Raw genomic sequence first — 15,463 nt, 5'->3', positions numbered from 1 at the left:
ATCTGGCAAGTATGTGATAAGAACTAGCTGGCTATTTTTTGTTTGTTTTTGCTAACACGTGTTACACATGCTGCCTAACACACAGTACATGCTCAGTAAATATCTACTGAACACTTTGTGTTCTCTGTGCCACTGGGCCCCATGAGTGCACATCACAGAATTGACTAAGCGGCTTCAGAAAAGCCACACGGAGACCCGGAAGGGTGGCTGGTTTCCTGACACTGATGTCTGGAGGTCAGAGCTGCCGAGCGGAGCTCCATGAACGAGCGCAGCAGGCCAGCCCTTGCTGGCGGCATGTTTTTGTGTGGCCCGTGAGCTGAGGATAGTTTTTTACATTTTAAAATGATCGAAAAAATTTTCTTAAAAAACGTCTTCTGTGAAAAGTCTATAAAAAATTCAAAGGTCCGTGTCCCTAAGTAAAGTGCTACCAGAGCACAGCTGTGCCCGTGCACCGACAGATGGCCCAAGTCCGCTTCCTGCCCAAACAGCACGGGTGACGGTGCAGCAGAGACGGCGTGGCCTACGTGTATGATCTGGCCCTTTACAGAACAGAACCTGCCCACCTCTGCTGGTGAGGGTTCCGAGTCAGTGGTGCTCAGAGCTCTGCCCCAAACCCCGCCTGAGGTCCTAACTCTGCAAGTGCATGCCGGCCCCTTCTTCAGAGAAGCCCCGTGTGGTGGACGCACGCTATCCCTGCCCTCCATGTTGGCAACACATTTCCGCCCGCTCGCTCCCCAGGTGGAGGAAAGACTCTGAGGTCTGGGCCGGCGGCCAGCACATGGCTGGCTAGTGGTCACGTACCCCCATCCAAGCCAGCTCTGCGCCCCGGCTGCACCACCCCGGCCCCATCGCTCCCTGTAACTGTGCTGTCAACGTCTCCGCCTATGGCCCTGGTCCCTGCGAGGGCCACTCACGGGTGTGGGGGAGACCCGGTTGCTCTCCTCCAGGAACTCCTCCAGGGTGACCATCTCGCTGCTCGGGGAGGCGCAGGGCCGCACGCCTGCGTGGGACTGGGCCGCGCCGCGCTTCTGGACGCCCTCCGGGGGGAGAGGCCCGTTCTGGGGCGGCAGGTGCTCATGGCGGCTGAAGGCAGGACGTCCCAGGGCGCTGGCATCCCTGGGCAGAGTGGCCGTGTCCCTGCAGGGGATCAGGTCTTCGCTGCTGAAGCTCTCGGACCTGCCGTGGAGCTGGTCAGAGGAACCTGGGTGTCGGGGAGGTGACAGAGGGACAGACGTCAATCTCCCACTCTCTCTCACTGGCCCCCAATGGGCTGGGAGCTGCCTCCGCTCACTGAAAACAGCCCGCCCGCCCAAGAACCCAGAGCACATTTCTTCCAGACTGGCATTTTGGGTGACAAGGACATTCTGGAGTTCTTTAGAATTTCACACTGGCATTTAAAAACAAAATAACTTGAGATGAAAGCGGAAGGCTTCTGTGAAAGGGTGAATTATTAATAGCTGTAAGGGACCACACTTGTTAGCTCGTGGGGCTGCACATTCCTTCCCAATGCACAGGAAACACCTGCAAAGACAGACCGTGTTCTGCGCCGTAAAACAAACTTTAAACATTTTAAAGGAATCCAAGTCAGCCAGTGTGCCCTCTGACCACTATCGCAACTCGGGGCACTATCCCCACTTTGAAGATGCAGTGACTCGGATTCAGAGGGTGAGGGGCCTCGCCCAGGTGCCCAGAGCTGGTTGGTGGAGGAGAGGGGATTCAAACCCAAACCTGTTAAATCTCCCAGGCCTGGGCTCGAAACTGCAGGATGTGGCCTCATGGATATAAGGTTTTTTCAAGAACCTTGTTAAATGTATTTTGGGGGACTGAGAGGAGGGGAGACAATGAGGCAGACTCCGGCATGCACCCTCACTGGGATCCACCCTGCAACACTGTCTGGGGCCAATGCTTGAATTAGTGCCTGAGGCCGATGCACTCCAACAGAGCTATCCTCAGCGCCTACCCAGATCACACTCAAACCAATCGAGCCACTGGCTGTAAGTGGCAAAGAGGGAGAGATGGGGGGGGGGGGGGAGAAGCAGATGGGTGCTGCTCCTGGGTGCCCTAACCAGGAATCAAACCCAGGACATTCATATGCCAGGCTGATGCTCTATCCATTGAGCCACTGGCCAGGGCCGTATTTTTTTTTTCTTGTATTTTTCTGAAGCTGGAAACGGGGAGAGACAGTCAGATAGACTCCCGCATGCGCCTGACCGGGATCCACCCGGCACGTGAGCGACGCTCTGCCCACCAGGGGGCGATGCTCTGCCCCTCCAGGGCATCGCTCTGCCGCGACCAGAGCCACTCTAGTGCCTGGGGCAGAGGCCAAGGAGCCATCCCCAGCGCCCGGGGCCATCTTTGCTCCAATGGAGCCTCGGCTGCGGGAGGGGAAGAGAGAGACAGAGAGGAAGGAGGGGGTAGGGGGTGGAGAAGCAAATGGGCGCTTCTCCTATGTGCCCTGGCCGGGAATCGAACCCGGGTCCCCCGCACGCCAGGCCGACGCTCTACCGCTGAGCCAACCGGCCAGGGCCCAGGGCCGTATTTTTTTAATTACCCAAATACTACAAGCCCAGAGCCCAGTCCTGGAAAGTGCACACGAGGAGAGGCCGACTCACCCTTCAGGTTCAGAGGCGAGCTGCCGCTGGATGCGTTCCGACTGCTCTCCAGGCTACCTGGCCGGGACACTGGAAGGAAACGGCAACCCTTAGCCTCGGGGGCCCCTGACCAAGTACAGTGCACCCCAGACTAAAGCACCTCATCGGGAAACAGTCACGCGACAGAGGAGCTCCGTGCCAACGTTCAGGCGACCGCCCTCAGGAGGCACGGCTCTGGGATTCTCTCAATCCTTCTGGGAGGGGTCCAGCTCCCCCTGGGCAGTGGGCGCAGCGCACAGTAGGCTATCCAGAATGACAACCTGTCCTGTTCTTGTGAGGTCTAAAGTGTGGCTTCAACTCTGTTAACAAAAGAAATGTCACGTAGGGCTCCCATATAGACAAAAAAAAAAAAAAAAAGAGCTGCTCTGAGCATGCCAAGAGTTGGGGGGTACAAGGAGACTCCCCCCCTTATCACTGCATGGAGCTTTCTGGAACACACGCGGAAGCACCCTGCTTAGACCAAGACAGGGCACCCTGATGAGGGTGAGAGTCAGGGCACGGCTGCGTGTGCACACCACGCGTGTACAAAGAAGTGTGTGCCGTGCGCAGGCAGCTTCCCCGCGGGGGTCCGTGGCAGCGGGTGCCGGGACCCTCAGGAGGAAAGAAAGGGCTCTCTTTCCTCAGCTGTTCGCTGTCCTGCTCCTTGTCTTTGCCTCTAATTTACATCTGCCCCGAAGGGAAAAATTCAACCATCACAGTGACGTGAGGGGCACCAGCCCGCCTGGAGGTGGCGCGTGCCTGCTTGCGCGCACGTCCACGGCAGCCTTCGGGTCCGAGGGCGGCACTGCCCCGGCCAAGGGCAGGCTGTCCCTTCCAGTCCTGCCCCTATCATCAGTGTTGGTCCTGCGGCACAACAGCCGGGGGACAGGGGCCGCGTTTCCGTCACCCCCCCTCCCCCGCACACAGCTGGTGTGGAGTGGACTGCACCGAGAACTAGGGACACGCTCAGAGGCTCTGCTTCCCACCCCACGGAGCCAAGCCTGCTCTGGACCGACTGGGTCGACAGGGCGCCCAGTCCCCAGGTGCTGGTGCGCGCCGCAAAGAGCAGGCATCTGGGGAAAACCGGTTCACAAACGCGGTTTGGGGGTGAGCCAAAAAATACCTGGTTTCGTTAAGAGCGAGGAAGCAGCTTCTCAGAGTCCCCTACGTGCAGTATCACTAACTAAGGCAGCTGGGATACTCTGCCCTTCCTTTCTTGATAAGACGCTCCAGGAATCAGAACACTTAGGAAGAAAATCCTTTCCACCAGCTGATTAAGCAGAAATCTGACTATTCGGAGAGACTTACCGAGAAAGGCAGCGGAACCTTCTGTCGTGTTACAACCCCCCCCCCCCCCCCCCCCCGCCCAGGGCAAAGATGAAAGGGCTCCACGGGGTCAACCTGTTTCACCTCAGAGCCTGACTTCACTCGTATGTTGTGTGAGTCAATGTCAACATCATTAAAACTTCCTAGGTGATGACGGGAGGGGGTGAAGCTTGCTCCCACATCAGTCATCACTTCAGAAGCTGAATCCAATGTAAACACTGAGTTTTCTTTTCTTTTTTTTTTTTCTTTTTAAAAAAAAGAGAATTAATTTGCTTCCCTTCTAGGATTTGTTTTTCAGAAATCATAAAAACTCAAAGTGACTTTTAATTTTTGAGAAGGCTGGTATAATTAATTCACTGCTTCCCTTCGGCAGAAATTTACAATATGCCTAAATCAGATGGCAAGTGCTTCTAACCATTTCTAAGATGAAATTTACAACTTCATCTTAGTTGCTCTGGGCAACTCAATGCCACGTGAGGACAGGAAGACCCTCCTGCAATCCAAGCTCCCTGCATGAGTCACCAGAACCTCCCGAAAGCAAGGGGAGGGAGTCAGAGCCTCCTGAAGTAGGACACTTGGCAGGTAGTGACTTCCCCATCACTGGAGGTATGTAAGCAGAAGCTGTATGCTCAGGCCCCAGGGAGGGCAGGGAAGGAATGTTGAGGAGCTGTTGTGGGTCCCCCATTCCCACGTCAATATAACAACTTCTCCTATTTTGTGTGTTGGACTTTGTCACAGAAGTTGGCTCGAAGGAAAAGTACCACTGAGGAAAACAAGTCTGAGAGCCCAGGCCGAAGGGCACAGTGCACTGACCACTCACCGTGCTGCCTGTGGTTGGCAAACTCGAGCTCCAGGGACGGCTCACAGAGGCTGTCCTCCGAGTTACAGCCTACGGAGAAAATAAGGCTGATGAGCCAGGGCCCGGTCCGTCCACAGGGAAGCCTGGGCTTTGCGCCAGACAGCCGCCTCTGCCCCACCCGGCACCTGAGTGCGGCTGTGTCCAGCTCCTGGGGAGAGGGGGGGACCTGTGACTCATGCCCTTAGGACCTACCTGTGCTATCTTTTCCTCCATTTCTCCTGCTGAGGTGGCCTCACACTCCTATTTGCTTTGACTTTAAATCACGCTTCTGCCTATGCAATGACAGGGACTACACATGAAAGCAGAGTTCTGGCCCAAGGACAACGCAGCAAAAAGAGCTGACCCCTGGTACCCTGGGAGTCCCTCCCGACCTCGCAGGCCGGCTCCCTGAAAGCAGAGGGCCGCAGAAGCAGTTCCCGTCTAGGGGCCTCGCTCTCACCACCTGGCCGCAGGAACGAGAAGGGAAGAATCCATCGCCCGAGGGAGGACGCGGATTCCCTAGAGACTGAACTTCGCACCAGCAGCTCCGAACCAGGAACAGTGTGGAATCTATGGGCCACCAGTCACCTGCTTTCCCCGAGAAGGACTAAAATGCCATGCCTCAGACCTGCTAGCTTCTGACAGCGGACCCTGGGTCGCCTCCAGAATGACAACAGGGTTTCCGTTTTGCAGTTATATGCCCACCTGAGCAGGAGAACTGGGCTGCCAGGGGGTCGTGGTGGGCAGGGCTGGGTCTGCAGTGTGACAGGCCCTCATGCAGACTCTGCAGGCACACGGACAGGCCTGGGCTCTGGCCCACGGTGGCATCCAGGCCGAGACAGACCGTGAGTTAGCCTGAAGGGCCAGGCCTTGAGCCACACAGGCCGCTGGGGGTCTGAGGGGAGACGGTGTCCCCAGCTCCTGCTTGCGACCAGGCAGGGCTTCTGTACCCCGGAACCTGGAAGCCTAGAGCAGACTGCTAGCTGCCGGCCACGGACACCTGAGCACGTCCGCTCCAGCTGGCCCGTGGCACAAGTCTCTTGACATCCAACAGTAAGTGACTGTTTTCAGTGTCCGGCCAGGGGCAGAGAAGGGCTGCCTGGCCGCCCTGGGCTCACCCAGCTCACCTTCTCCCGGGGAGTTTCTGATTGGGGAACAACAGGGACCAGGCACTGAAGCTGACCCGGGTATGCGGTGACAGCAGGGACCCAGGCATGCCTTGACAGAAGGGACCCTGTCTGTCCTTGCTTGTCACACCAAGGTTATGCAAGCTATGGTTTCAAGAGTCCAGTGGGTGATGTTATTATGAAAAATACTAATCCCTCTTGTACTCTTCAATTTCTAAAACCCGAGAGGCACTCATGACTCACAGCAGCTTTCTTCCAATATCTTCATCTCTAAGTTATAAGCGGAATGTCTTTTTAGTTCTAAGCTTTATTTTCTCCTTTCTGTTTGCATATGTGCAATTTCCAAGTGCTTTCCCCTGACTACAGCACCCTGTTCTTGTTTGATGGGTACAAACTCATTTCCTCTGCTGTTAATGACAGGCATGTTCAAGTTTTTGTCTCTGTGCTGAATGACGGTGGACTTGCTGCCTCTCACACTGGCTTTGGTCTCGGCTGTGGCAGGCCTGCCCGAGCTTTCGTGGGCTTCGCCTGGCAAGGTCTGACTCAACAGTTCCACTGGGAACTCCTCCTGATTTTCATTTCAGACACGCATGGCTACGGGTCTCCCAGGGGACATTCGGTCGGTAAATCCTTCCCCGAGCCCCTTGTTTCCCAGGTTAGGATGCCTGCCTCCACTCTACCAACGACTTCCAGCTTGGAGACCCTGTCAAGTCTCCTCTCTGGAGAAGAAACCTCCCAGGTTGCCTGAGTTTAGCCCAAACTCGGGCTCACATCCGTTCTGGAGCTATCTGCTGCCACCAAGCCCTGAGCAGGGTGGTGGGGTCGAGGGCTCCGCCATCAGCAGCTGAGGGAGGGCCAGGCTCCAGAAGGTGAGGCCACTTGCCCCAGGTCACTCAGCTGCAGGCAGAGCTGAGGTCTGGGTGCTGCCCCAGCCTGACCACTCTGCTCACCCCCTCTCAGCCGGGGGACCCTCCTGCCTGAGAGCCGGGGCCCTGGGGACAGAGCTGATGACTCACCTTTGGTGCGGCCTGGGTGCCGGGAGATGGGGGTGGAGCTGCAAGGGGTGGTGGAGATGGCCGAGGAGGAACAGGTCCGGGAGCCCAGCTCTGACGGCCAGAGATTCGCGGCCGGGTCAGCGGAGGCATCCGTGTGGTCAAGGCTGCCCCCGGGCGGGGACCCTCGCTTTGGTTTTAGGTCCCCAGGGCCTGGGGCAGAGAAGGACATTGAGAAACGGGGCTGCAAAATCCCCTGCCAGGGTGGGGCTGCCACACTGAGGCCTAGAAGCAGAGGCAGCAGGGCACAGAGACCACACAGACAAGAGCTGGGCTGCGCGTCCCCCGGGCTATGCGTCCCGGGCTGCAGTGGGGACGGGAGGCCCGGACTGCGGGAGGCCGGCCCTGGCTTGACACAGATCACAGTGCGAGCCCTGGACAGCTGGAAGGAAACCAGGGTCCAACTCAAGAGGCTCAACAGAACGTTGGTAAAAGTCCCAACACAGTAACTACAGGGCACACCTTCTCCACGGCCCTGAGTGACACATCCCCGATACGAAAAGACCACGGCAGGTGTCTGCTCAGGACCCCTGCAGACCTGGAGCCAAAGGCCCTCATGGTCTAGGATGTACATCCCGCCAACTGGATTCCCTTGTGATCCCAGGAAGTTAACTGCCACCCTAACAACAACCTGTTTTTTAAGACATCTTACTCTCTGCATGGTGACATTACTGTGAGAATGACTTTTACCCTGGATTCTCAGCTTTTCGGCAACCTCTGAATTTCCTAATGTGAACATAAACTCTTGTCAAAGTTAAAAAAAAAAAAAAGACCCGATATAAAAAAGAAAAAACCCCAAAATAGCCTTCAACTACCTCACAGTAGGAAAGGGGAGGGGCGCTCCAAATACAAGCTAGAAATGACGGCGCAGGAGCTGCGGCAGCATAGGACGCCGTGTTTGTCACCACCTCCCGCTCCAGGCAGCCCACCGTCGAGACCCTGGCCCCTTTCCACACTTTTCGGGGACCGGAGCCCCCAACCCCCTCCCCACCACTGTGAAGGTTTAAGCACTCAAATCTTACGACTTGAAATCAAGGGAAAATTTGGATTTGGAAAGATAACCTTGATGAGAAGCAAGTGTCAAGTGTGGTGGGACGACTCGGACAGGTGTCCACCGGGAGAAGGGAGGATGAGGAGCAGCGGGGGCGGCGGGGAGACAGCCATCCCCCGAAAGCATGCCTGTCCCCCGACAGCACACCTGGGCGCAGAGGCCAGAGGCCCAGCCATGGCCACCGGGGGTCCGGAAGCAGGTGCGTGAGACGGGACCGGGGCCCCATCAACTGACTTGAGCATGCTCATCATTAGGTGTTTATTTTTACGGTGACCTTGTTTTTAAGGTGAGACTGGTTTTCCATGGACAGTGCTGATAATGATTATTTTTTCCTTTCAAAATAAATGTCAGTGGAGACAGTGAGTCAAGGGCAAGCATGCACAGGTGACAGACGCAGGGCAGACGCCATGGAGATGGCACAGGGATGGCTGAAGACAGATGACAGACAGTGCAGTAGCTAAAGGCCTCTACAGACCAGCACCCCCCCGCCCGGGCCGTGAGCTGTGTGCTGAGGGCCCGTGCTCCGCTGCTCTGACACCAGCAGCCCAGACGCCGGAGAACCTCGGCACAGCCGCAAAACTTGTCTCTGGGCCGAACCCCGGCTCAGCAGCCTCGATCCAATTAATGCAGCACACTGGAATGGAGCCATAAATCCTTCCCTACAAATGGCCTGGTCCGCAAAAGCCAACAATTCTGTGCTCTGACAAGGAAAGGGGGGGGGAGGCAACATTTTTAAATTCAGCAGCTTAAAATAAGTCTTAAAAAAAAAAAAAAAAGATCTGACTCGACAGAGGCCGTACATTTCAGGAAGCATAGCGACAACTGACCAGTTCTGCGTTACACACGGGCAGGACGTAAGCCACAGGTGCGCGCGAGGGGGCGACACGTGGCCGGCCAGCGGACTTACTCAGCACGGACCTCCTGGCCCAGGGACCTGTGCGCGGATGTCCCGAGGCTCCCCTAAGACTGCTGCGCTGGAGTCCGGTCCCGAGGGTGTGACAACTCTTCTTCTCTTTTGAAATCAGAATCCACGCTGGCTACTTTTTAAAGCTTGGCTTGGAATTGGGGTCAGGAGGAGGGGTCCACTATGGGTCATCTGGCCTTTAGGTACTGTTATTTTTGTTTGTTTGAGTTTCAGAAATGAAGGAGGGCATGTGATGAAGACACGGATAAAGGGAGAGGATTAGAAGTCTCCAAGGTCTGAAAAGGGGAGGGGCTTGTTAGGAGAGGGCGGGATGTCAGGGGAAGACCAGAACCGGAGGCGTTTAGAGAAAGCTGGGTGGGCCGTCGGAGACTTGTCCTTGTCCTGGCTTTTGCTTCTCAAAAAGGGACTCTTTTTGCGCTGGGTCGCTAAATTGTTATCCCCCGGATAACCCAAGAGAGGAAAGGGGGGGGGGGGAATAAAACAGCAAATAAATGAAATGAAATAACCAATGATGCTACATTAGCTAAACGTCCTAGGGAAATCAGAGTCCTGCCCAGCTCAGGCGAGACAGAAACACCCACGACACGACCAGAATCAGGACTCGGTGAATCACTGACGCACCGATTCAATTCAATTAACCCCGTGGCATCTCTGTGCCGATACTTATTCGGCACACAAGAATTCCATAGCTCACGGAGCCCACGCGTCAAGGCTGTTCTTCAATTTCAGTGTGTTAAATTATTAAATGAGATGGTTTATTAATTTAAGACCCGGCTTTTCTTACTCATCCATTTTAATGACAGGCTCCCGGACAACTTGGCTCACACACGGCTCCTACTAACGTCCAAAGACCTTGGGAAACACCTACTGATATGTCTCTGGCCTGCTGTAATAGAACAATCTATCTGGACGACTCACAAATATTTCTGGCACATCTAGAATAACCTCTTTTGGCAGGATGAGTTGGAAAATAATAAAAACATTTCTCTTTTTGATACCAAAAAACACCCTCGACATCAAGAATTTATTATTCCCTTTTAGATCCCTATGCATCCTCTGCTCCAAACTGACACTTTATGACCTTTAAATTATAGTCTTAGAGCAGTTTGGTCTAACTTTATGAACATGTCAAACATTAACTTCACTGGTTTACCCAATTTCTGATTTAGGATTCACGTGGATAGTGGAGCCTCCATTCTTTCTCTACAGCACCACCTGGTGGCCAGAGCTCACGCCTCGGGATAAGGAACCAACTAGTCCATGCTGGCGCCCTAGTTTTTTTTTTTTTTGGCATGGTTGGGGACCAGAGCAGCTGCTGCTACTGCAGGCAGTGCTCACAGGGGCGAAGAGCCCAGGCTCCGTGATCTGTCCGATCCGTGTTCTCATCCCAGCTCTAACCCTTACTCCCTGTCAAGCCTCACTTCCTCAGCTCCGAAAAGAGAATAGTAACCATGCCTACACCACACAGCAGTTAGGATGAAAGGAGACAGATACAGCAGGTCGATTAGCTAAAAGGGTGCCGGGCCTGGGAAGAGCATCCCTTCACACGGCTGCTGTTCCCCATGTTTATCACTGATCTGCTCATTGATGGGTCAGCACAAGTGGGGACCAGTCAAGCTTTTTCTTTTTTTTTTCTCTGAAAGTTTTCCTAACTCAATTAGGCCAATTATGGTCCATCAGGTCAACTCAGACAGTAACGTAAGTTCAGGTGATACGTGTCAAAAAACAAAGAGGCAGTGTGCAAGCCTGAGGCAGCAGAGCCCTTCTGAAAAGCAAGTGTCAGGCAACTTCAGCTTCATTATCCTTCACCTGCACGTGAGCATTTCACCCGTCGCCTCCTGGGAAGACTGGCCGTGAACATTAGTGCCCTAACAATGCGCATGTATGCGTGTACACACTTCGTTTTTGCATTTCAAGTGACAAGCCAGGACCTGAGGTGGTGACTGTCCCCCAGAAAGGCTTGTGCACATCACACTCACAAGGCTGCTTGTCACCGGCCCCCAGTGCTGTGACATCAGCCCCTGACAGCGCAGGACTCTCAGGCATGGGCCTGATCTTCAGAAAATCCTGATGTCCTTCATAAAATGTAGCTTTCTCAAGGGTGCAGGTTGGCAGGTTTATAGATAAATCATCTGTAAAATTGATACTTAAAAGTATGTTTGAAAATTTGACCACATTTAAGGCAACGGCTTACACCGTTTCATCGACTGCAGGAGGCACCTTTCCCCTCCCCGTCCCCCGAACTTTAACATCTCTGAGATCAGAATGCAGCTTTGAGTGTGTCTCAGTCAGTGTGGGCTAGGCGGCAATTCTGACAAAATTGTCACCTCCACAACCAATTCGTTTCCTTCTTAGGGGTGCACAATAATTGTGCAGCTCGTGACCGAGAGCCCCTTAGAGTCGATGAAATGCAGCACAGGCAATGAGAAATCCATTTCAGAACCTCTGGAAAACTCCAAATGACAGCCCGGAGTGACAAGGTGAACTTCACCCCAAGGCTAGATCAGGTTGGAGGAAAAATCCAGACCTGCTGCTTTTCAAAGCAATTAAGAGGTCAGAGCCACACAAGGACTTGCTGAAGAACTTGCATCTGTCCACTCCATGTCAAATGCACCGGGAATCTCCCTACCAAAATGTCTTAGTCTAGGCCGCTGACAGATAGAAGGAAATCCCAACACATACATACACTCTTGAGCTTGTCCCCGTGGTGCCTGTGAGGACGTCAGCTTTGGATAATCGAGTCCCTACCACAGTCTATGTGATGAGTGATGCTTCTTAGGCCAAAGCAACTAAACTGTTATGGGACAAAACTGTCACAACACTGACGTGGGTGACATTTTCTACTTGGTTGTTAACATACCTAAAGAGGCAGATGTGTGTGCATGGAGCACACGCTCTCAGGTCCTACCCACGCGTGTGCACACCCCACGCATCTCGGCGGCTCCGCCCTGTGCTGAGGGAGACCTGACACCCTGCCCTTCCTTCCTCCACCCCCTGCCAGCAGCCGGGGCTGCCCCTCCTACCTTTCCCCACGGGCCCGTTGTGGGCGTCTCGTTCTTCTACACAGTTGGAGCCCAACGGGGTGGCCTCAGGGGGCTCTGGCTGCGATCTGAGAGGCTGGGCAGCAGTGGGCGAGGCCGGGTCTGAGGACTCCGGTGGCCACGGAGGGGTGTCTGTGGTTGACTTCAGTCGTTCTCTGGAACTCTCTTTCTTTGGTTTGATGAATTTGACTAAGGCTTTGGCTCCAATCCAGTGGTTTTTCCTAGTTAGAGGTTGATTTTTAGGATGCAGCCGGCTCTCCCTGGCCCTCCAGCAGGTCACTGGGGGCCCGGATGTGAGCTGGGATGTTGATCACTAGCCTGGGAAGGTGGCCATTAACTTGAGGTTCAGAATGATGGTGCCCTTCACCACCACCATGATCATCGCACTGGGGGCTCGGGAGATGAACCATGATCCACCGTTAATTTGCACAGACCCAAAGAAGGTAGAAACGTCCACGGGGCAGAAACCCACACTAGCCCCTTAAACACAGCTCTCAGGGAAACAGACCCTTAAACACAGCTCTCAGCACTCTTGGGGATCTGTGTGAAATATAGGAAGTATTGCTGTGCTCGTCTAATCTACATATGTTTGTTGGCAATTTTCCCATCAAAAAGCCATTTTCAGGAAGAGTCCGGGACCTGCTCACATTCTGCTAGAGTTAGCACTAAGTGAAATACGCCGGCATCCTCCGACCGTTCCTGGCACTGAAAAGCCTGGGGGCAGGGGGAGAGGGCACGAAGAGTGGGCTGTCTGGATCGAAAGCGGTTAATTTAAAGAGTAAGTAATACAGTTTGGCTAACTGGAAATGGGGGTGCTCTAACCCAACAAGAACCACACCTGGGTTCTAGTCCTGGCTCGGCCACTGAACGGCCTTGTGCTTACACAAACCACTTCCCCATCTGGGCCTCCACTTCTCTGTCCACAGAAAGTTCAGGCGGAGGCTCTGAACTTCTATGGTTTTGTGATTTCAACAGAGCGGCCCTGCAGGATGCCTGGTGACCTACTGCAAAGCTGGGCCGGGACAGGACACCGTGAAGGGCCAGCTCCTGGGGCTCAGGCCCGGCACCAGGGGAAGGAAGCCCTGCTGGATGGAGGCTGGCCGTGTGGGGACCCAGCCAGCCCACCACCGAGGCCGCTGCTCCCTGGAGAAGGGGACGTGTTTATGAAGCCGCCCTGGGGCCCAGGGAATCCAGAGGCATTTAGGGAAGGCCACACGGTTCCTGTGTTTGAAGATCAGGGGTGCCAGTCCAGGGGTCTGATGCAAAACAGAAACATGGCTTTCTCTGTCCTGTTAAATCTGGAGACAAAACCTGATCCACCTGCTCTAACGGCTCTAAAACCGCAACCTCTGCCACCTTGTGGCTTGTGGCCGGCGGCAAACGGCCTCCCCTCATAGGACAACCTGAGGACGGAGAGACCTGTGAGGGGGCAGGCCCGCACACGGGTGACCTGCTGGACAGTGGAAGACACAAACTGGCCCCTGCTCTAGACGGCTAGTTTCCCCCATCTCCTTGGCAAAGGGCAAGCTCTTCTGTCCTGTGTTTCGGTTACTGGCACTTAAATCAACTCACTTCTTGGGAGCAGGATCGTAGAACTTGTACTGATCCATGATTTTTTCTTCCAGCTTCTCCTTATGTCTCCGTAAGGCGTTTAATTTATCTCTGTGAACAGAGGGGAAAGAAAAACCTATGAACTTACTCATATGTTTAAATAAAACACATGAACTTACTCATCGTCCCAGCCTGGGACCTGACCAGAAGGGGCCAGCATTATTCCTGGAGTTCAAGATGTCACGGTGCTTGTGACCATCACGGCCGCCGAGTGGAGCATACGTGAATACAGGGGTCTGACGTGGGTCCAGGAGCCCTAGCACCTTGAGGAGACACGCTGAAGCATCAGGCTGTACGTGAACTCGGGAGAGCAAACCCCTCAGCATCCGGAAACATAAGCTCGGAAACCCCAGGCCACTTGGCCAGATCAATTCAGGACACTGGGAGCTCGGGGTCAGACACTGGGCGAGACTAGCCCCTGCAGGTGCCATTAACACCACTTTCCGTGGTGGCCAGAGGTCTGCCCTCAGGGAGTTAGAGAGGTGGGGGGAGGTCTGCCCTCAGGGAGTTACACAGGTGGGGAGAGGTCTGCCCTCAGGGAGTTAGAGAGGTGGGGAGAGGTCTGCCCTCAGGGAGTTAGAGAGGTGGGGAGAGGTCTGCCCTCAGGGAGTTAGAGAGGTGGGGGGGGAGGTCTGCCCTCAGGGAGTTACACAGGTGGGGGGAGGTCTGCCCTCAGGGAGTTAGAGAGGTGGGGAGAGGTCTGCCCTCAGGGAGTTACACAGGTGGGGGGAGGTCTGCCCTCAGGGAGTTAGAGAGGTGGGGGGGAGGTCTGCCCTCAGGGAGTTACACAGGTGGGGAGAGGTCTGCCCTCAGGGAGTTAGAGAGGTGGGGAGAGGTCTGCCCTCAGGGAGTAAGACAGCGGTCAAGGTTAAAAAAACAGTCGGTTGAGGGCCCTGGGTGCCTGACTGCCAGGCTGGTTCTGCTCCAGCGCCCGGGTCTGTGCTATTCTGTCCCCGCCATGCCGCGTGCCTCACGCTGGGTGCTTTCATGTTTGCCTCCCCGGCCCCTCCAGCTGCACAGACTCAGGAGGGCAGGCACCACAACCTCCCAGGGCCGGGAAAGGTACCCGCTTGGAGCAGACTCGGGAGCCTGCCAACTTCCCGGTGCTGGGCAGACACTCTAATGTGAGCCCGTCCTCAGGGCACCGCCTGGGGAGCCAGTCTGCACCTGCCCACGGTCTGCAGGGAACTTCTGTCGGCTGGATCACAGAGGGCCAGCTAAGAGCAACAGTCATTTCTGCCCCCAACGCTAGTGCGGTTCTCCATGTACACCATCCCCTTCGATGGGCGCTGAGCCGCCTGGAGGCGAGCAGATGACACCAGGAGAAGAGTGAAGCAGTGTCACTGCCCCCGGGGGCTGGGACAGCGAGCGTCCGGTGGTCACTGCAACTATGTCCCTCTGCCCCACATTGGCCAGCCATTCCTGATCACAAGGAAGGACAGTCCCATTAGCACAGCAGGGAAAGGTGGAGACCACCCTGGACCCACAGACACCTCTCAGATCACTTGTCTTCCAAACTACAAGGGTTCCGGGACTGAGGCTCAATCTCCTGACCACTTTTCTCGCAGCTCCCTGGGTCGGGCGGACCAGCATTCCTTAACCACTCGCTTCCCAGTGGATCTGACTCATTAGCCGGGCACGGAAGCCTTCCCTCCTGGTGTGCCTGCCTCTGCCCTGCACCCAGACCACACGTGCTCTCCCTTCATGCCCCCCCAAGGCTAACCTCACCCCAACTGTATCAGCTGCAGAGCCCCAACTCCCAGCACCATGCCTTCTCCTGTGCCTCCACGGAGCCCTTCCACATCTGTCTGGTGTGCACGCAGCTCTGCTCATGCCCCATTAACCCTGCTAGTTCCTGGCGA

The 15,463-nt window shown here is 55.2% G+C and overlaps 1 protein-coding gene across 3 annotated transcripts in view; it reads right to left on the bottom strand.

Moving 5' to 3' along the window:
• Positions 1-15,463, bottom strand: part of CCDC88C (coiled-coil domain containing 88C) — a 133,008-nt gene that overhangs the window by 4,221 nt on the left and 113,324 nt on the right. For 2 of the 3 annotated variants that reach the window (XM_066273235.1, XM_066273236.1), the window contains 6 exons: positions 13,563-13,652; positions 11,973-12,211; positions 6,938-7,126; positions 4,777-4,845; positions 2,613-2,681; positions 915-1,201 (listed from right to left, as the gene is read on the bottom strand). In XM_066273235.1, the coding sequence (XP_066129332.1) occupies positions 915-1,201; positions 2,613-2,681; positions 4,777-4,845; positions 6,938-7,126; positions 11,973-12,211; positions 13,563-13,652 (943 nt within the window). Of the gene's footprint in view, positions 1-914; positions 1,202-2,612; positions 2,682-4,776; positions 4,846-6,937; positions 7,127-8,937; positions 9,375-11,972; positions 12,212-13,562; positions 13,653-15,463 lie in introns of those variants that run through there. The other variant, XM_066273237.1, reaches the window with a different exon arrangement.

This window comes from Saccopteryx bilineata, chromosome 4 (genome assembly GCF_036850765.1).
Source record: "Saccopteryx bilineata isolate mSacBil1 chromosome 4, mSacBil1_pri_phased_curated, whole genome shotgun sequence".
Taxonomy (NCBI): domain Eukaryota; kingdom Metazoa; phylum Chordata; class Mammalia; order Chiroptera; family Emballonuridae; genus Saccopteryx; species Saccopteryx bilineata.
This window is presented reverse-complemented; position numbering and strand designations above follow the sequence as displayed.